The 18,678-nt window shown below is 36.4% G+C and overlaps 1 protein-coding gene across 1 annotated transcript in view; it reads right to left on the reverse strand.

Annotated features, from left to right (window-relative positions):
• Positions 1-1,509: 1,509 nt before the first annotated feature.
• Positions 1,510-18,678, reverse strand: part of LOC110833674 (uncharacterized) — a 42,541-nt gene continuing 25,372 nt past the window's right edge. Inside the window, exons 5-16 of the mRNA XM_087355208.1 lie at positions 12,102-16,818; positions 11,347-11,545; positions 9,734-9,969; positions 9,318-9,519; positions 8,483-8,874; positions 6,727-6,896; positions 6,280-6,461; positions 5,081-5,192; positions 4,510-4,689; positions 2,663-2,761; positions 2,417-2,560; positions 1,510-1,813 (exon numbers count right to left, since the gene is read on the reverse strand). Of these exons, the coding sequence (XP_087211334.1) occupies positions 1,733-1,813; positions 2,417-2,560; positions 2,663-2,761; positions 4,510-4,689; positions 5,081-5,192; positions 6,280-6,461; positions 6,727-6,896; positions 8,483-8,874; positions 9,318-9,519; positions 9,734-9,969; positions 11,347-11,545; positions 12,102-16,818 (6,714 nt within the window). The 3' untranslated portion in view covers positions 1,510-1,732. The remainder of the gene's footprint in view (positions 1,814-2,416; positions 2,561-2,662; positions 2,762-4,509; positions 4,690-5,080; positions 5,193-6,279; positions 6,462-6,726; positions 6,897-8,482; positions 8,875-9,317; positions 9,520-9,733; positions 9,970-11,346; positions 11,546-12,101; positions 16,819-18,678) is intronic.

Below are 18,678 nucleotides of genomic sequence, written 5' to 3' on the forward strand. Positions count from 1 at the left end.
TGCCTTCTTACGTTTACTGAGAACAATGTCCAGTACCGATAGCTTAGTCGGTATTATATTGTCCTGAAACCTTAATTCCAATATTATTATTATTTAGTGTTCTGTCTGACGACAGGTCCATATGAACAGAATCCTTCCATCCTTTTCTCGGACTGGGACCTATTCATATACGTTCTTGGCAGATGATACGGAAGTGGTTTGCCATTGCCTTCTTCTGTGTGTGAATAGAGTAATTGTTGGGATGCCACGGAGAGACCAGGGAAGCCCACCACGGCCTTGCCCAACACAAGTTATAAATCCGGGCACCGCCGGGAATCGAACCCGAGACCCCAGGATTACAAGGCCAGCGTTCTAACTGCTAGACCACTGTGGCGTTACAATTCCAATATACCAAAGAATAAATGCATCGTATGATTATTATATACTGTAATTTGTTGATAATCATAGTATAGTGACTAGGAGTATTGCCAGAATATATTCAGCTCTCACACATTCTTCAAGATGTGATAACTAAATTGAATTGGAAAATAATGAACAAGGACAATTTTACATTCACTTCAAAGAATTAATCTCATCCACCTATGTTGAGGATATTAAGGGCACGTGCGAGTCCTTATCCTTAGGTTTTTAAACGTGGATTTCACTGCATAACTCTGGTTTTCAGGGATGAGCTGCATTGAACATTATGGGTTTCCCAGTATTTTGGGTACCTAGTTTATTGACTACTTTTGTTTATTTTTATGCACTAGCTTGATTTTGTATAATATAAATGTTAATGAAAGTACTGGAGCTGCACAATTTGTATAGGAGGTCAAAACTGTAAGATGGTATATTATGCTACATACATTTCAGCTTCCTCCTGTCATGTGTATTCACTTTGTGATCTGCATTTCTGCTGAGCTTGATAAGAGTAGTAGTGAGTAATGAAAATTGACATTGAAAATTGAATGAGCTAGCTGCATTTGAAGACCTAAAATATCATTGGACAAGTAGCATTTGAGGTTCTCATGATGGCAAGTATGGAGATGGCTGTCTGGGTTATAGCACCGTGTAGTCTGGCAGAAGTTTACCGATGTTTAGAGATGCCTACTGCTTCCATCATGGTGATAAACAAGCCACACAAGAGGAACTTCTACCAGACCACATGGCACTACAATCCAGAAGACAGCCATCTCCACTACTAAACAAACTCAATGCTTAAACAGTATCAAATGCAAAAGTGTACATCTGTAGCTTAAAATGTCAGTGTACAACTGTACTAAATGTCACATAAACAAGATAAATGCATTTAGAACTACCATCATAACTGCTTTGCTATCAATTGTGAACACAAAATCTCCCAAATTCACCTAACACATTTAACATTCATACTGAGTTACCTGATTTGAAATATGTTATTTCTGAAGAGATAAGGTGAAATAAGAATAAAACACATATACTTGTAAAATATTCTTCTTCAAACCCATTCACCACCCAGTTTTCCTCATCACTTACTTGAAGTACAGAAAATTAACAAGAACATGCTTTTAACTTTATTGTCACACTGAAGGCAGTTTGTCTGTATAATTATAGGATGACATTATTATAATTACGAAATTAGAAAAAACAATGGATTCATTGTATATGACTAGAACATGAAAAATATTAAAATTCACCATTTAAAATACAAAAAATTGAGGCACTGCAAATTCAAATCACATTAATGTATTATCACACATGGAGAGAAGACTTCTTAGTGGCAGTAATTACAGCGGGGATGGCACTTCACACCATTGACTCCACACTGACATCCTCCTGTGGTGTCCCCCTTGCCCTGCACACAAATATAACAACACATTAAAACAGTCTCACAGTAAGGCAGTGACCAACACATTGCTTCATTGTGACAAGCACAAAATCTGCAACAATTGCACCCTTAATACAAGAAATTGTAACCACATTTAAATAGATGTTTAATTGTTCGGAAGGTTACTGATATGGTTCTGAAACCGTCTATTCATACATAACTTGCTACCTTGGATTTAACTATGAGAATACTAATTGCTGAAGGTCACTTAAATTTAGTCTTGTTCAGTAATTATTCAGACTACTCATTAATGAACATTGAGAAAATTCTGATAACTTAAGAATGTTGAACTTCCAAAACTGATTTGAGACCAGATGTTACGGTTATTTGCATTTCTCTGCATATGCATGAATACACATAAGTTCACCAACATGTAAAGACACTTCATTTCTAGAGAGATCAAAATGATTGATAAAGTATTTTGGTTTCATGCATATATGACATTTGTAAAAGGTTACATAAATTGTTAGAATTGATGATCACTGTCACGATTATTCAGAATTAAATTCTGAAGATAAAGAGGTTATTTCCCTACATTGAACATAATGAAAGAATAACACTTCTACTCACCGCTGGGCCCCATCTGGGTCCTCGTGTCACCCAACAAATCTCAGTCTTGCACATAGAACAGCGCAGCCAGTCACAACCCCACTTCTTCATCAGTACTACTTGGCATGTAGGGCAATTCATTGCTTCTCCTCGTTCAACCATTTCCTAAACACACAACATTCAGAAAGTTTGATCGCTTGTAAACAATTTTAAGTAATGGAAACTGAACAAAGAATTGGAACCAGATACAAGCATACATCTCCTTACCTCCAACATCTCTTTTGTTCGGCGAGCTTCAGCATTAGTTTCAGATTCCTGCTTTACTTGCTCCTGATATTGTTTGCAGTTCACACCATCATGGATTGCCTGCAATGTTATAAAATTAAATATACAAGGTATATTTTCATTTGCTTAATTTGACAAGATCATGTAACCACATGCACGTACAAAATAATTTGTATTACATGATGTTTATCTTTATCATCAACATCATTATACATTACATTGAAATCAAGTGAACTGGAGCACAAATATTTGTCCATTTCACTAATATAAATAAAACATATGATTCTAAAATACTTTCCAGCCCAGTAACAGTTAGTTGTGCACTTATCACCAAGTATCACAAAGTCTTTCTTGCTGTTATGCAATCTCAACTGCAGAGCTTACTTTTCACCATTATTATGAACATTCAAAACAGCTGACATTAAAGATACTGTCTAAATGGTCAAATGGCCATGATAAAGGATTTAACATTGCAGGTTTAAGATATTTATTCAAATTTTCTAAAGTATTTTTTATAACATTATTGCAAGAGAAAAATATACAGAACTGTATATTTTGTGTTAAATATAAATAAATGGTTACATTCAGTTGGCAGTATGTGTAACTAACTATATTATAAACATATGTAATTAATCAGTACTGGGGCAACTTTACTACTTAACATGCACTGAATCTCAATGAGTGGTATGTTGTAGGAGAGAGAGGCAGGGTACTATGTCATATGGCAAAGCAAAAAACGTAACATACAGCCTATGGTATTGTGAATCTACAATTCAAAATATTTAAAATGATTAATATATGTTCTTTTGGCTTAACATGTTATATGATACAATAATAAAATTGTATCTTGACATACGTATTATGCAATGCAGTAAAAAGCCACTAAAATTAACCTAAACAATTATGTGACATTTGTCAGTATAAAAATTGCTAACAAGTCTTTAAAAATACACCATTACATAAAATACATTATACCTGCGTGAAAATGTTACGTAATTCTACACTGACAGCATAACAAACAGAGTGCCTGTGATTATGTTATTTAATTTTAGTTCAGATTGTTCCATTAAAATTGAACAATAGTTACAACATCTTAAATATGTAAACAGTAACTTATGTCATTCACATATGCTGTAAATTATTCTGTCTGAATCCTTCCATCGATAGCTAATGCACATGTATGTCTCTGCTCTTCATGCATTTCTGTAATATGCATGCAATACCACCTTTAATTAATTTTGTTTCTGTGGGTCATTACCAACAGTGTTACATAATACTTGTTTTAACAATATGGGATTTTAAAAACATATATCTCCAACTACCCTTGCAGGCTTAGTTTTCAGCTGGCAAAATGTTGTCTGTAAAGCTCCCACAAAGAATAGCAGTACCAGCATGGCCAAATGATAATTCAGAATTTCTCTAAATAATACTGGCCAGCTTAAGGCAGTACTCTCAGTATGTTTCAGTGAATCTACATGTATGAAGCTTACAGTAATGTTGAGAGTGTGAAATGTTAATTTTGTTCAACCTGAAAATTGCACTTTCACTCAACTGATTACTAACGTGCCCCAAGGTAACTCACCACAACTGTTCTGTTTATTTCAGTTATCAAGTATTTATATAGCAGATGGATAGAAAATGAAAAATGTAGTGTATATGTAAAATTTGTATTAGTTCTGCATGTCACTTGTAATGAAGTTACAAGTTTCATAAAAAGTATGGATTAGCTAGGCAATTACCAGCTTCTCACAAGTAGATACATTCCAAGAGTTGGACTAAATATATCATTATGATATAAAGATAAAAATAAAACAAATAATATGACTTACCTGGCAAGTGAGACAATTTATTCTTCTGCAAACAGGGCATTTGAATTCATTGACATTATCTTCAAAAATGCACCATCCTCTGCAGTCAGGAGTTTTGCAATGGAATGCATTCCCTATCTTGTTTTCAGCTTGGGCTACAGATTTTGCTAAATGTTGTTCATATATATCTGCAGGAACTAACTGTGAAGCAAATAATTGGATTGTTAGCCTCACAAATTATTTGTAATAATGCAACAAATCTTCTTGTAACCGGTCATAGTTCTTGGAGAGAAATTTTGTCAACAATAGCCAGTGGAACGTCTGGGCTGTATCCTTCATCTGCCAGTCAGTTTTAGTAATACTTATCATGCAAGTTCTACTTCATCCCTTTTCCACACCTAACACCATAAAATGTAACAGAATCAAATGTTTCAAGCTGCACTTAATATACTAAGCATAGCATATAAAAGTAACTTAAGGGATAAGACTGAATCAAAATGGCCTACATCTTTGTCCTTTCACTTTTAATTTAACCTTATAGGAATTACATTCACAAAAATATAAGACACATAGTGGTCACAATGTCACTTACGGCTTTTATTTCCCTCTCTTGAAGTACACTATTACATGCATAATCTGCATCTCTATAAGGGCATTTCACTTCAGCTTCCTCATTAAACTGGACAGTATTTGCAAGACAAGTCCTGAAAATTAAGAAATAGGGATTGTATTGGTTTCTTGCTGTAGCATTCAATTAGAGAGCCTGTGTTGTTTGATGACTGCCTCATGTGTGCGTGTTATGAAACTTGGTATGAAGAATGTGCTACTGGAAGCAACACATTTTTGAATACCTTCAAAAATTCTGGTATGGTGGCCATACAATCTCTGAGGTGAAGCAACAATACACCATCTAATATAAGATCCTGGCATTCTGAACAAGTATTTGAAAATTTTAATTTGTTTTGGAATCTTCAGTGTGGTAACTTTTGACAGAAAGGAAATATACAAATCATGTAACATGTTGCCTACTTTCAAATTTCATTGGAGAAATAGATGCTATGTAGCAAAAATGTGAAATATGGAATGAAAAGAGGTCATTAACATATATACAATTCTGTACAAACATTTTTCATAATGGAAAAATACCAACATTAAATCATCATGTTTAATATGATAATGTGTTGCAACACAAATCCTTCAGTTATTTTAGTTGACTGCAGACTTGTTTCACAAAACCATGTTCACAGCTGAATCCTACATTCTATCTCGCTGTCTCTTCATTATCATCATTCGACTTGCACAAGTCTCTCGTCAACAGACTGTATGTATAATCTCTCATATGTATTTATATCATAATATTTTCTTCCTCTTGTTCAATTTCTGTTCTCTGTGCCACATCATAATTTCATCCTTACTCAGTAGCAAAATAATTCTTTTCTACAAAATAACAGCTTGCATTCCACACAATTAAACTTAAATTTATCTTATCAACAGAGTATATCACCCCTATAAAGTTATTTTCTTACTTAAGATCCTCAAAATATACTCACTTCCAAATAATACACTGAAAGAATGGTCTGACAGGATTCTAAATAAACTGTAAGACAGAACCCAAAACATGCTAAAGAAGACCTTCAGAAACACAGGAGTTCTGTTCTGTAATACTAGTAACAGGCTACCCAGGCCTAATATCGCAAAGAAGGATGATACTGAGTCTTTCTGTAATACACTATGATAAAGGAAGTACAAAAATTCTAATAACTTTTACTGATGTAAGGGTCAATCTGTTACCTGCAGAACACATGAAGACATTCCCGCAGTACAACTCCCTCACCAGCCTCATACTGAACAATGCAGACTGAACATTCGAATGGCTCTACATTAGGGACCAAGTCTGTGTTATCTAGATCCACCAGCTGTAAGTAATGCTGATGCTGCTTCTCGGCATCCCGTTGTCTCTCTTCTGCAGTAATCTGCAACATGCATATAAATGCTACAAAGATGAATGTCAGTATTCAGTCCATCTATGTCAGACTCTAATAAAGCACACTGCATGATCTACAGACTGGATAAGAAATTGAATGCTTTATGATTCCTGTTTTACATTCTTTTTCTAATTTGGTTTAGTAAAAATTCCATTCTGGTACCTACTATGAAATCTATACTCAAGACACTTATTTTCAGATGTTTACTAATTTCTTAGAAAATTAAAATTGGTAAGTGAAGAAGGGAACAAACCTGTTGCAATTCATTGTCCACCTTTTGCTCCTGTTTCATACGCTGCAATTCCTGTTTATTTGCACGGTACTCCACTGGCACAATGTATCGTAAGGGCCTTTCAGTTGTACAAGCTGCACATCCAGGCCGTGTTGGTGAGTTGACAAGTGTGCAGACAGGGCATTTCCAACCTACACATATCACCACATGAGATAACTACTTACTGTGGATTCACAATCCCAAGAAAATTAAACAGGATCTGAGGTTTTCAGAGCAGTAAGTATGAAGATGGCTGTCTTCTGGGTTGTAGCACATGTAGTATGGTAGAAATTTACCAACATTTCAGAGGTCCTTGCTGCATTCCATCATCAAGGTGATGACCTGATGATGGAGGCAGCAAAGACCTCTGAAATGATGGTAAATATCTACCAGACTACATGTTGCTAGAACCCAAAAGACAGTCATCTTTCAAGAAAATTATTACCAACAGTACATGACAATTATCCAGCTCTATTGAACAGATGTATATGAAATTTAATCTTGGAAATCCATCCTAGATTTCACTGATGTGATTAAATCTTGATCTATGTTGCACAATACTGTCACTTCATTAGCAGGCCTAAATGTGGAATATGAAAAAGTTTCATGTCTTACTTTCCACGTTTTCACTTAATTAGTATTTCTTAACAAAATTCAACTCTAAAGTGAGACTTCTTAATCATGGTTTTGAACCAGGACTGTCACTTCACTTGAAGACCAAAAGTTTCTTGTGATTACCTTGGTTAAACTTCAGTACAACTTAAACAAATATTTAACAAAGTAGGGGAGGTATACATAGTGTAACAATTCTCATGCATTTATGCTGTCATTGCTTCTAGATTTTCAATTTGAGAATGTTTTCTCATTTGTAGTGAATGTATGTTTTGATGCAAAACATGACACATAACACGTGAATAGCACCACTGGTGTTGGAGTTGTGTGGAGTCAATTACCTTTACATGGGCAGGGAGTTTGTCACCTGTTTGGCTGATGATTACACATGTGGGCAGAGTAGGGGATCTCCATGTTACTTCAAAGAAAAGTTGGAATGAACATCTTACTCAGGGGTCTTGGTATTTGGATAAAGACAGTAATAATTTTGCAAGTTCCTGTACTAACAATGGTGCAAATAGTGAATCTGATAGGACTGAGCATATATGCGGAGAATTATTAAACCAGGATATCAGGATCATAATTACTGTAATTTAGTCATGATTTTGTCAATTGAGCAAAGTCTCTCAGTGAATTCTATAGCTGTTTTAAAATGTGGCATTCACATATGCTCTTCAACCAGACTGATCATATTAAGAAAGATGGCTAACTACAAAAGGGCCATAAACATTTTTACACTGAATATGCACTTTGCACAAAGTAATTCTTTAACTGTGTTGCTGTAAAACACACACACCTAACTTTGATTCATAAGTGAATAGTTTTCTGCCAGAGACTATGCATAATGTCATGTTTTCACATTTGTACCATTTTAATAATTATACTCAAATTCTGTTAACAACACGTTGCTATTTTGCTTGTCTACTGCATAAGCAGAAAAATGGAAGAATATAAAATCTCAAAACACTCTCACCAAATATGCAAACATAACATCAAATAACAGATGTCATACAATTGAAACAAATTTAAAAATCGTTCATCCTACCCAAAGCAAAGTGACAACATACATACGCATACTCCTCAGCACATGTACAATTTAACTGCATGTTACTAAAACAGAACTCACCAAGCCGGAGAGTCCCTGATTTCTGATCAGCAATCTCTTTCTCTGTCGGTGTTACTTCTAGAGACTGATAAACTTGATTTTTGCAAGGATTAGAATTTTTCTGTGGTCTCTGAAGCTGTGATGTTTGGCTTGAAGATGGTTTGTTTGGATGCTGACCCACTACTGTTTTCAGGAAATACGGAGCCTGTGTCATGAATGGTCTGCCAATGACTGGTGCTTGTAGCACTACTGGTTTTTCATGTATCACTACAGCTGCTGCACCAACTATTCCATCACCACCACCACCACCATCATCATCATAATCTTCTTCTTCTTCCTCCTCTGTTTCTTTTCTGCTGTCTTCAAGAACAATTTTATCTGGTTTATTAGCTTCCTTTACTGGATTTTCTTTTCTGTGAAATGCAATAAAAAGTATGTTTAATAATCACAGACTTCTTCTCCCCAAACATAACATTTAATTCTCATTTCAATAACTTCATTACTGAAGACTATAAAGACATTATTTGTGCATTATAAATCCTCACTCCTGCTTCATATTTTTGAAGTCCTAGATTTAAATGTCAGCCCACAAAACAGTTATGATTGAAGTTTTCAGGGTTGTATTCAGATCCTCCAGGCAAATGCCATGACTGCTTCTTTCCACATCCTTTCCAATTCATAATGTGTAAATTATCCTATCATTCAGAACTACATAATCTAAGAAATTGAAAGTGTAGTTAAATAAACCAACAATTATGTCAATTAAGTAAAGATGAAGGCATAGCTCAACATTCTGAGGAAGCCCACAAAGAAGTAATATAAAGTAATTAAACATATATACAAAATTCTCTCTTACTTGAATTCACTTTCTTCATCATCTGTCATTTCTGACTCAGTATCCTCACAAAAACTGTACCGATCTTCTTCATTGTTGTAATACCAGCCTCCAGGCTGCTCAGGCAGTGGTGGTGGACCAGGAACTTTAGCAACAACTTCACATGCATTGTGCTTCTCTATGCTACCAGCTGTGCCTATGGCATCTCCTTCCTGCTCACCATCTTCACAAAGAATCAACAGACAATTATAATTTGCCTTGTATTTTACGTAGATCAATTAATTTCAAGAGAGATCAAGTAAATTTCCATTCCTCATTCGCTTACTATCGCATAATACAAGGAAAATGCCTGACACACTAAAATATTTAATTTAGGCTGCTGAATTATGTAAGTTCACAGTGTGCACAAAACATAAGATGGAAGAAATACTGCTCACCAGGTGCAACCAAATAAAGGAACATTGGACAGCCATTGGAATTTACATTGTGATCCTGCAGCATTTTAGTGTCATCTGAAGCCAGCAGCTTTCCAAGAATCCAGCGCTGAACTCCAACTGGAATCTCAAATTCCTCTTCAACTTTTTCTTTCAACTGAGCAACTGTCATGGTGGGAATCACTTGCAGAGAGATGGGTCCTTGGTGTGACACTTTATCCTCCACATACATATCAACCCTGTTGAAATGACAATGACATATCAATATGATAAGTTAGAACAAATCAAGTTTGATGATTGAAACAATATGAATCGTTTAAAAAAATATGATCTGTAGATGCAGTCTGAGTATTGGAATACAATAAATTCTAGTGACTAAAAGGATCATGACTATATCTTAAATCAACAATTCTTGTCTTTAAGAATTTTTCTGCCAGAGTTGAATGCATAACTCTGGCTTTCAGGGATCAGTTATGTCACAAATTGAAGCAATTCCAATTGCAATTACCATCTTCATGGTGAATGAGTTACACCTCTGGCTGAACAATGGGCTGCTATCTAATAATTTAGGAAAATTTGAATAACAGGTAAAAGAGGAAGGACATGAACTCAGTTTGCTCTATATCCATCTAAAGGGTTGATGTTCAGTTAGTGCTCAATGGGAAAAATCCTGTATGTAAGTAAAAGGACTAGAGAAAATGAGGTGAAGCCACTGATATAATAAAACACCCCCAGAACTTAAACTGTGAACACAGATGAAGTCTATGCAAAGCTTTTCCTATAGACATTCTAGTTAACTGAAGGACCATTCCCAATTAATATCCGCTGAATGCCAAATGTGTAGATAAACATAGTCTGAGGAAGGTAGGTTTCACATCTTCTGCTTCTTCATTTATTATATTTCCTCTGAATTACGGAACCTACAAACTGGACAGAACCTCGCTCATCTTGTATTTGCCAAATCATGTCACTCATCTCCCACTCAACTCCTATTGCCAGATCCATGTAAGGGCTCCCTTTCTCTTCTACACATATTCACCTTAAAAAGGGCAATTTCTATGAAGATCGGTGTCCCAGAAGACAGCCATTTTCATACTCAATGCTGTGAGAACCTAAAATCCTACATGACGATTACTATGCTTGTTGAAACACCTATAACATAAGATGCAGCCAATCCCTGAAAACTAAAATTATACATCTTAAATCTGGTTATTCTTTCATTTCCAAAAGATAAAAAATGCTGCATGTAAACAATGTGTCAATATTGCCAATACCATTGTTGGTTAATGACACAGTATTTTGGTGAGCTGGTTTGTCCCCATTTTTAAGAATATGGTTGTCATCATCTTTAAAGTAATGAATTTGTACTGACATTTGAATTCCAGGCTACAAAGTAGTGAAGAATTCATTAACCCAATTGGTGAAAATTTGCTGCTTTACGTCTGATAGTGACCTTAGTACTGCAAATACATACACGTAGCTGACTATCAAAGGTTTATGGTGTCTCTGATAGATGGGAAATAAGTCTGGATAAACACAGTTAACAGAAAAAAATGCTTTTTGAAGATCAGTTTCAGTGAAAAATTGCCCAAATGTAGCAAGTGTGTGAGACTCACAAAATAGAAGCTGGACCAGCATCCAAGCTACGACGCTGTCGAGTCACAGAGCAGTTTATCTTCAGCCGAGCAAGGTCCTTAGCTAACACTGCTGCCTGGTTATGCTGTCCACCAGCAATAGCTGCCTCAAGACGACGCAGTAAACGATTAATAGCAAGGGTATTCATGTTCTGCTGTGGAAGTGCTGCTTGCAGATCCGCTGCAGAAAGAATATCATGACTACATGTCAATGTTTATAGCTATAGAGACTGGAGGAACAAACCTGAATTTTTACCACAGTAATCCTTGCATATTTGTACAGACAATCTCTGCTATATATTTAGTGTTAAAAGTAATTATTAATATCACTGCTACTGCTTATTACAAAATAAATTTATGTACCTAAAGGGCAAGCTATACCTAATGAGTTCAAGAAAGGAAAGTATAAATAACGACGTCAGAGTTATTCTAAAACTGAAATAAACAGACATTATTTGACCATGAGTCAAACACATCGAGTAACTGAGTAACACAGACAAAGCAAGTTATCACATTAATATGTTGTGGTAGATCTATGTTAGGAAAGCCATACTGAGAGGAATTTATCTCAGTCTTGATGAAATGATGAGATTAAACATTTCTGTAAATGATTAAGGCCTGCAACTAGTTTCACCTTTATCATCATCATCATCCTCACATTATACCACCAGCAACAAAATAATTAAATCTCTTATTTATAAATCACAAATGACACATGAATACAGAGTTGTACCAACCTTTGAAGTCTGCTATTCCCTTGGGGAGTGTGAGCTGTGCAGTTAGCCTTTCAACCTCACTGCAATCACTACTGCTGACACTTGTCACTGAGAAATTGCTCATTTCAGATGCTGCTTGATTCATGTGAATAGGTCCTCCTTGGTTGGAATCTGAATTTGCAGAAATAACACTAGATGTGGCATCAAACAATGCAACACCTTGATTCTCTTGATTGTTCTTCTTTTCATTCTGTGTGATTTCTTCAGTTTCACTAACATTCCTTTTGTTTCCACTACACTGCTGGACCAAAGCTGGTACTGGCTGCTGAGAAGGGAAAACAGGCTGAGTAACACATCCAGAGACAAAGTGAGAGTTCTGTTCTGGGAGGGAAGATGGAGGAACATTGGCATAGACATGGACAGCACTCGATTCACCACAAATTTTTGTTGCCTCAATATTCGCAAAATCCCTTGCATGGATTAATTCAAATGTTCCTTTGCCGATGCGCCGTGACTCCTTGTTTAAGGATGTATAAAGAACACCATCTTTTATCCCAGTAGTTGAAAATTCCTCCACTGTCACAGGCACCAAGTCTGAATTCTTTGACCTTTCTCCTTTTTCTGCTTCAGCCTTTTCCATGATGGAACTTGTTTGTACAGACGTTGATACCTTCATAGGTTTAACAGCCTTCTTCACTTTAATATCCTCATATACTGTCTTGCTTGTAATGAGAATGGCCTCTGCTTTACTGTTTTCTTCCTTAATGCCATTTGGAAGTTTCAGTTTACCTTCTTGCTTAAATCTAGTACCTGATGTATTATTAATAATTTTAGATTCATATTTTGATATCTTCTGTGGATCTTTCTTAATTGCACCAAGTTTATGTGCATCATTTACAAGTTTTGATTCAATATTATCATGTTCACTTGATGTTAAACTATTCCCAACATCTAAATTTTTACTCATACCAATACTATTTGTGGATCTAACGGGTCTCTTAGGAAGGGAATTTTTCATTTCTTTTAGCATTTCCCTAAGTTTAAATTGTTCATTTCCATCTACCTGATTTTTCATAGTCACCAATTCACTACTGACTTCATCACATACTTTTTGTTCTATGTTTGGTACAGTAGTTAACACAGAATTTTCATCACTGAAAATCAAGTCATCATTTGTTTCAGTTGTTCGATTAAAAAATGCAAGTCTAGCTTTCCTCACTTCATCCACATCAGGTCTTTCAATTACTGGTCCTGCACCATTCACTGTTACAGTACAAGAAATTACTTCTGCATCTTTGTTGAAGTTCTCTTTACCCTGTTTTAAGTCTCCTGAAAATAAAGACGGCGAAGTTATGGTTTTATTTTTGCTTGTGAGCAACTCTTCACATTTTGTCTTTCCAGTATAATTTTCAAGTACTGCTCCATTCTGGTTAATAGTGCTTGAATTTATCTGTACACCATCGACAGAAACTCTTGCAATGTTCTCTGTTCCAAGATGATCTTTATCTTCAATGGGCTGCTTGGAAACATGTTTATTATTTCTAACAGCTTTCAATTCATTGTTGGGTAAATATCGCTTCAACTCTTCTTCCCAATTAATTCCCTTCCCTTTCTTTGATAATTCCATTTTTATAAGTTGAACTTTGTTTGCTGGTATCTTAGTGTCATGCAATGGTGATGTGGGTCGTTGAAATGGCTCATCACATTTTGATACATCTGGCTTCTCATCTGGAACAGAGGGCCTCCACCTACCACAGGCATCACAAGTGATTTTCCAACGTGGATTCTCCAGGGTGCATCTAGTACAGCTCCATACTGTCACCTGTTTTGCATGTTGCAAATCATCTGAAGTGTTAGTCACAGGAATGTTGTCACTGCCATGATTATTACTACCTGGGTGTGCATCCAGAGTAGAAGCTGGTGTTGTGGCTACGGAACTTGCAGATTCTGACTGTTCAGCAATAGTGGGAATACTTGGACTGGGAGAATGGTGTCGATGAGATTTGTTAGCTTCATACATCACTCTAGATCGAGACGATTTATCAAGATCATCCTTAATTTCTTCTATAGTAATGTCTGATGCTAAATCTGAAGTTACAGTCATTCTGGTTGAATCAGCCAAGTTTCTGCATTTATCTTCATCAGGGAAAATCCTTGATGAGCTGTTAGATTGTATGACAAATGACTGGTTTTCTTGCTGCTGTTGAAATGTTTTTTCACCAATCACAACTCTTTGTTCATTAGTACGTACACTTTCTCCCATAAAAGAAAACCTCTTTTCAATACCTTCTCTTGAGAAGAAGCTAGAGCCTTCTTTTGAAAAGAAAGTGGAGTTGACAGTGACTTTGGTAACATTACCAATTGCATTAAAGAGAGATATAAGTTCACGAGCAGAGCTACGCTTTGGTACTTCCACTTCGTCACTCAAACCATCCATTACTGGTACATCAGGATAGGAGTAGAACTTTGCATCATGAGCAGCCAAGAGTGCTTGCTCCCGTGCTTGCTCTTTTTGAACAATTTCTGCAGCTTCCCTATCTAACTCACTGATGTTGGCCAGCATCGAAACCTGTGACTTACGCTTCTCAACCTCCTTTTTCTTGTCATCACTCCTTTCAAGTCTAGCAAAAATGTTAAACCTGCTGTTAGTACTGCTGCAACTGCTACCATCATTAGACAGACCATTTCCTATAACTCTGGGAATGCCCACTTCAGGCATCCACTCTTCATGCTTTTCCTTTTCTCTGTCCTTCTTCTTTTCTAGACTCTTGAAAATATCTCTCTTGAGTCCACTTAACCCATCCTTGTTTGTAAGGCTTCTTTTATACCAGGGCCTAGGTGACACTGGCACTACTTTACTTTCTGAAGTGACAGTATCCAACTTTGGCAACTCTTTGTTTTGTTTCAGAACTCCTCTCTCCAACTTGAGTGAGTCATTACATACAACTTGTTCACTAGAGAATCTTGAATCTGAATCCATGTCTATACAGCTCTTGGTCTTCTTATCAGCATGAGCCTTCAACTTAGCTATATTTGCAATAAGGCGCTCTTTTTCTTCAGGAGAGAGTTGTCCAACAGTTGATTTGCTTCGTTCTTGATATGAGTGAGAGGCCTGATGTTCCTTGTTATCTCTCTTCTTAAAACTTTCTTCTGGAGGTTGTGGTGCAGGTCTCTTCTTTCTTCCAAAACTTCCAAACTGACTGCGGAACCTATCTAAGGTGCTGCCACCTTGCTGCTCTAAATTACTGACTGGCAACGGTGGTTGTGGAGCTCTACGCTTTCCCTTGACGTGACAGTAAGCACCAGCTTTCCTATCCTTTGATGAATCACTAACAGTTCTCCTGTGCCGTGGCTTTCTCACTGCTACTGGATCCCCATTGTCCATACTCTTACTCTTAGACCTACATTTATCTAATGAATTTGGGAGACTATCACTAAACTCAGCTCTAGGTGGATCTGGGGCTTTGCGTTTCTTTTTCCCGAATGTTGAATTTTGGCTTCCTGGAGTCAAATTGTGAATTTGTATCTCCTGATCTGTTGTATCCTTATTCTTCCTCTCTATCACAGGACTAGGGTTAGGGGTATTCACACCACTCTTCACTAATGTTCCACTCCCAAATAGATGGTACTTCTTCCTCAAGGTGAGATTCCTGTCAAGTTCTCTTATCTGGTCTCTCTGATGTAGTCTATGCCTGTAAGTATCAGTATCAGGGCCAACTGCTATTTGTTTCTCTGGCTGACTGGCAGTACCAAAAGGTCTGTATGATGTGGGTGCTACAAAAGCAAAACTGTTAACAGTGGCAGTGCTAAAAAGTGTATCTATGCTACCACAACTGGAGCTTGTGGTACGGATTAGTTGAGGCGATGATGGAACTGTTGGGTCAGCCAGTCCTTTAATAAATTCTCCATTTTCATCTGCCTCACAGTTATCATTATCATCCTTTCCTTTCCGGAACCAACGCAAGAATGAAAAGAAGCCACTAGCAGTCTTTTCTTGACGAGATCCAGAATCAGTATTTGATGCTAAACTAGGATTCTCAGTGAAATTTTGCACAAACTGATTAGAATGTATATTGTCTATACTAGCTGCTGCATCTTCATAAGAAGAATCATCATCCTGCATATCACATCTTGTCTGTACACTAAACTCATTCATGCTTTCAATCTGCACATCACCATGATTAGGTGTTGTAACTTCTATGCGCTTACATGAGTTTTCTTGAATTATTCTGATCTGATGACTTTCTAGCACATGGCACTGCTCATTAACACCGACATCAACTGGTACATTTAATTTATTTTCACAACCTATTAAATCAGTTTTTTCATCTTTGGCATCAAACCATTGATAATCACTGTAGTCTCCTGATCTACAGCTTTCAAGAGTGTTAAAATCATTCGATAATGATTTCAGAGTACCGAAATTGTTGTAAGATTTAAGACTAGGAAAATCATGTGAATATCTAAGCGTACCAATACCATTTGAGGAAGATCTAAGAGTATGAAAATCACCTGAAGAGGATATGATAGTGCTGATATCATTCAAAGATGTTACTAGTGATTTTAAGTTTTCCCTGTTCGACTCATTAATTTTTGGTAAAAGATTGATCACTTCACTTTTCACTTTTCGCTTTGGTGCCTTTGGCTGTTGTGATGGCAGACGAGTGTCATGAGCATGGACTTGATGCTGATGCTTCCTTCTTCTGACAGCAGGTCGTGGCCCTTCACTAGTCACAAGCTGAAATGAGACCACACCACACGTAAACACGTTGTGGCCATGGTGAGTGAAACAACACAGTAAAGATTAATATCAACAATCCCCAAGCAGGGAACACAAGTAGATATTAAACTATCCTCCATCAGATGCAGACATTCACTCAATGCTCAGCCCAACTTGGCTTCAGTTTCATCCAGATGGTAAATTTTGCAATGTCTTCTTCCTTAATGTGTTACATCTGAATATAAATCCAGTCCATGTCTTCTCTTATTGAAAGGTACAGAATAACAATGCAAAGGGTTACTATTAAAGATGATTATGAGCTTACTACAAAGTACAAGGATAGTTACCTACTTCTACTCCATTAACAACATAATGTATTAATCTCTTTGGAAGCAACATATAAACAGCACACACGCTTTGGGAAAAGAGACAAAGGATCAAGACATCAGGTTCAAAGTTTGCAGGAATTTTTCTTCTCATTAATCAAATGTATTGAATCAAATATTTTCTGCAAAAGTATGATTCCCTGGAATAGCCTGCAACTTTAAAAACATCAATACACAATATTTAACAAGCTCTTGGGGAAAAGTAAAACCTGTAGCAATACACCATTTTCAAAATGTTTCAGTAATAAAATTTGTTAGAATCTGCATGTACTGTAATATTCTAGGCCAGAAACAAGCTTTTCTCACAATCCTTGAGTTTTCCCAGCCAATATCACTCCACTGTTTCTCTTTTTTTTACCCATGTATCATCTGTGGGATGGCCGATAGGCCTGTCAGTGGCTCAGTTATACAGAGACATTGTCCCACCCATTGCAACAATAACAATGTTTCTTCAAAATGTTGGCAACAACATACAAGTCCTCACAGCATCACAACCCTGAAGACCAACATGAACAACATGTAACAATATAATCCAGGTTACAAAGTGTTTGTAATATCAGCCATGAATCCATTAGAGCTGACACCATCTGACAGCCTATGATAAGGGACATCAGATGCAGAACGTAATTTGACAATTTAAAACTTCTATCTTCTATATTTTTATAACAGAAAATATATATTGAGACAATAATTTAATTTAGTAAACATGGTCAAAATTTGTTGCATTCAAATGCTCCTTTCATACAAGTGATGATCTGCAAATTAAATATTTATAAGTATTCATTCTTATTATTCATACACAAAATTGCCTACAGACAAAACTGTATTTCCATTTGGTCATTATTATTTTTTTTATTATTATTAGTGTTCTGTCTGACGACAGGTCATATATTATGAACAGGATCCTTCCATCCTCTTCAGGTTGTCAGGGACCTACTCATACTTACGTATATACATTCTTCTGTGTGTGAGTGGAGTAATTGTTGGGATGCCACAGAGAAACTGGGGAAGCCCCCGGAGGAAAACTCCGTGATGCCTAGACCACGGCCTTGCCCAACACAAGTTATAAATCTGAGCACCACCGGGAATTGAACCTGGGACCCCATGATTACAAGGCTAGTGTTCTGACTGCTAGACTACCGTGGCCATTTGGTCATACGTAATTTTAATTTTCACACCACATAAAATAATAACCTGTGTGTGTGTAATACAGTTTCATGTCAGATGCATGTATCCCACTTTATGTTGTAGAAGTGATTACAAATAAAAATTCTGACCTGATTATATCACACACATATATTTTCTAGGAATAATAATGTACATGCAATTTTCTTTTCCAGTGCTACTATTCTTTATAGATTATTAACACATTATTTAACCAAACTAGTTAGGAAGTAACTGTTAGTTTGGAGTTCAGTCACTATAATCTGATCATAATGATCTTGCTTCTCAGCAAACTAAGAATCATCCTATTTCTTTCACATAACTACAT

Source organism: Zootermopsis nevadensis, unplaced genomic scaffold, assembly GCF_977971745.1.
Source record: "Zootermopsis nevadensis isolate Lab colony 2312 unplaced genomic scaffold, Znev_1.0 Znev_ptg000002l, whole genome shotgun sequence".
NCBI classification, from domain to species: domain Eukaryota; kingdom Metazoa; phylum Arthropoda; class Insecta; order Blattodea; family Termopsidae; genus Zootermopsis; species Zootermopsis nevadensis.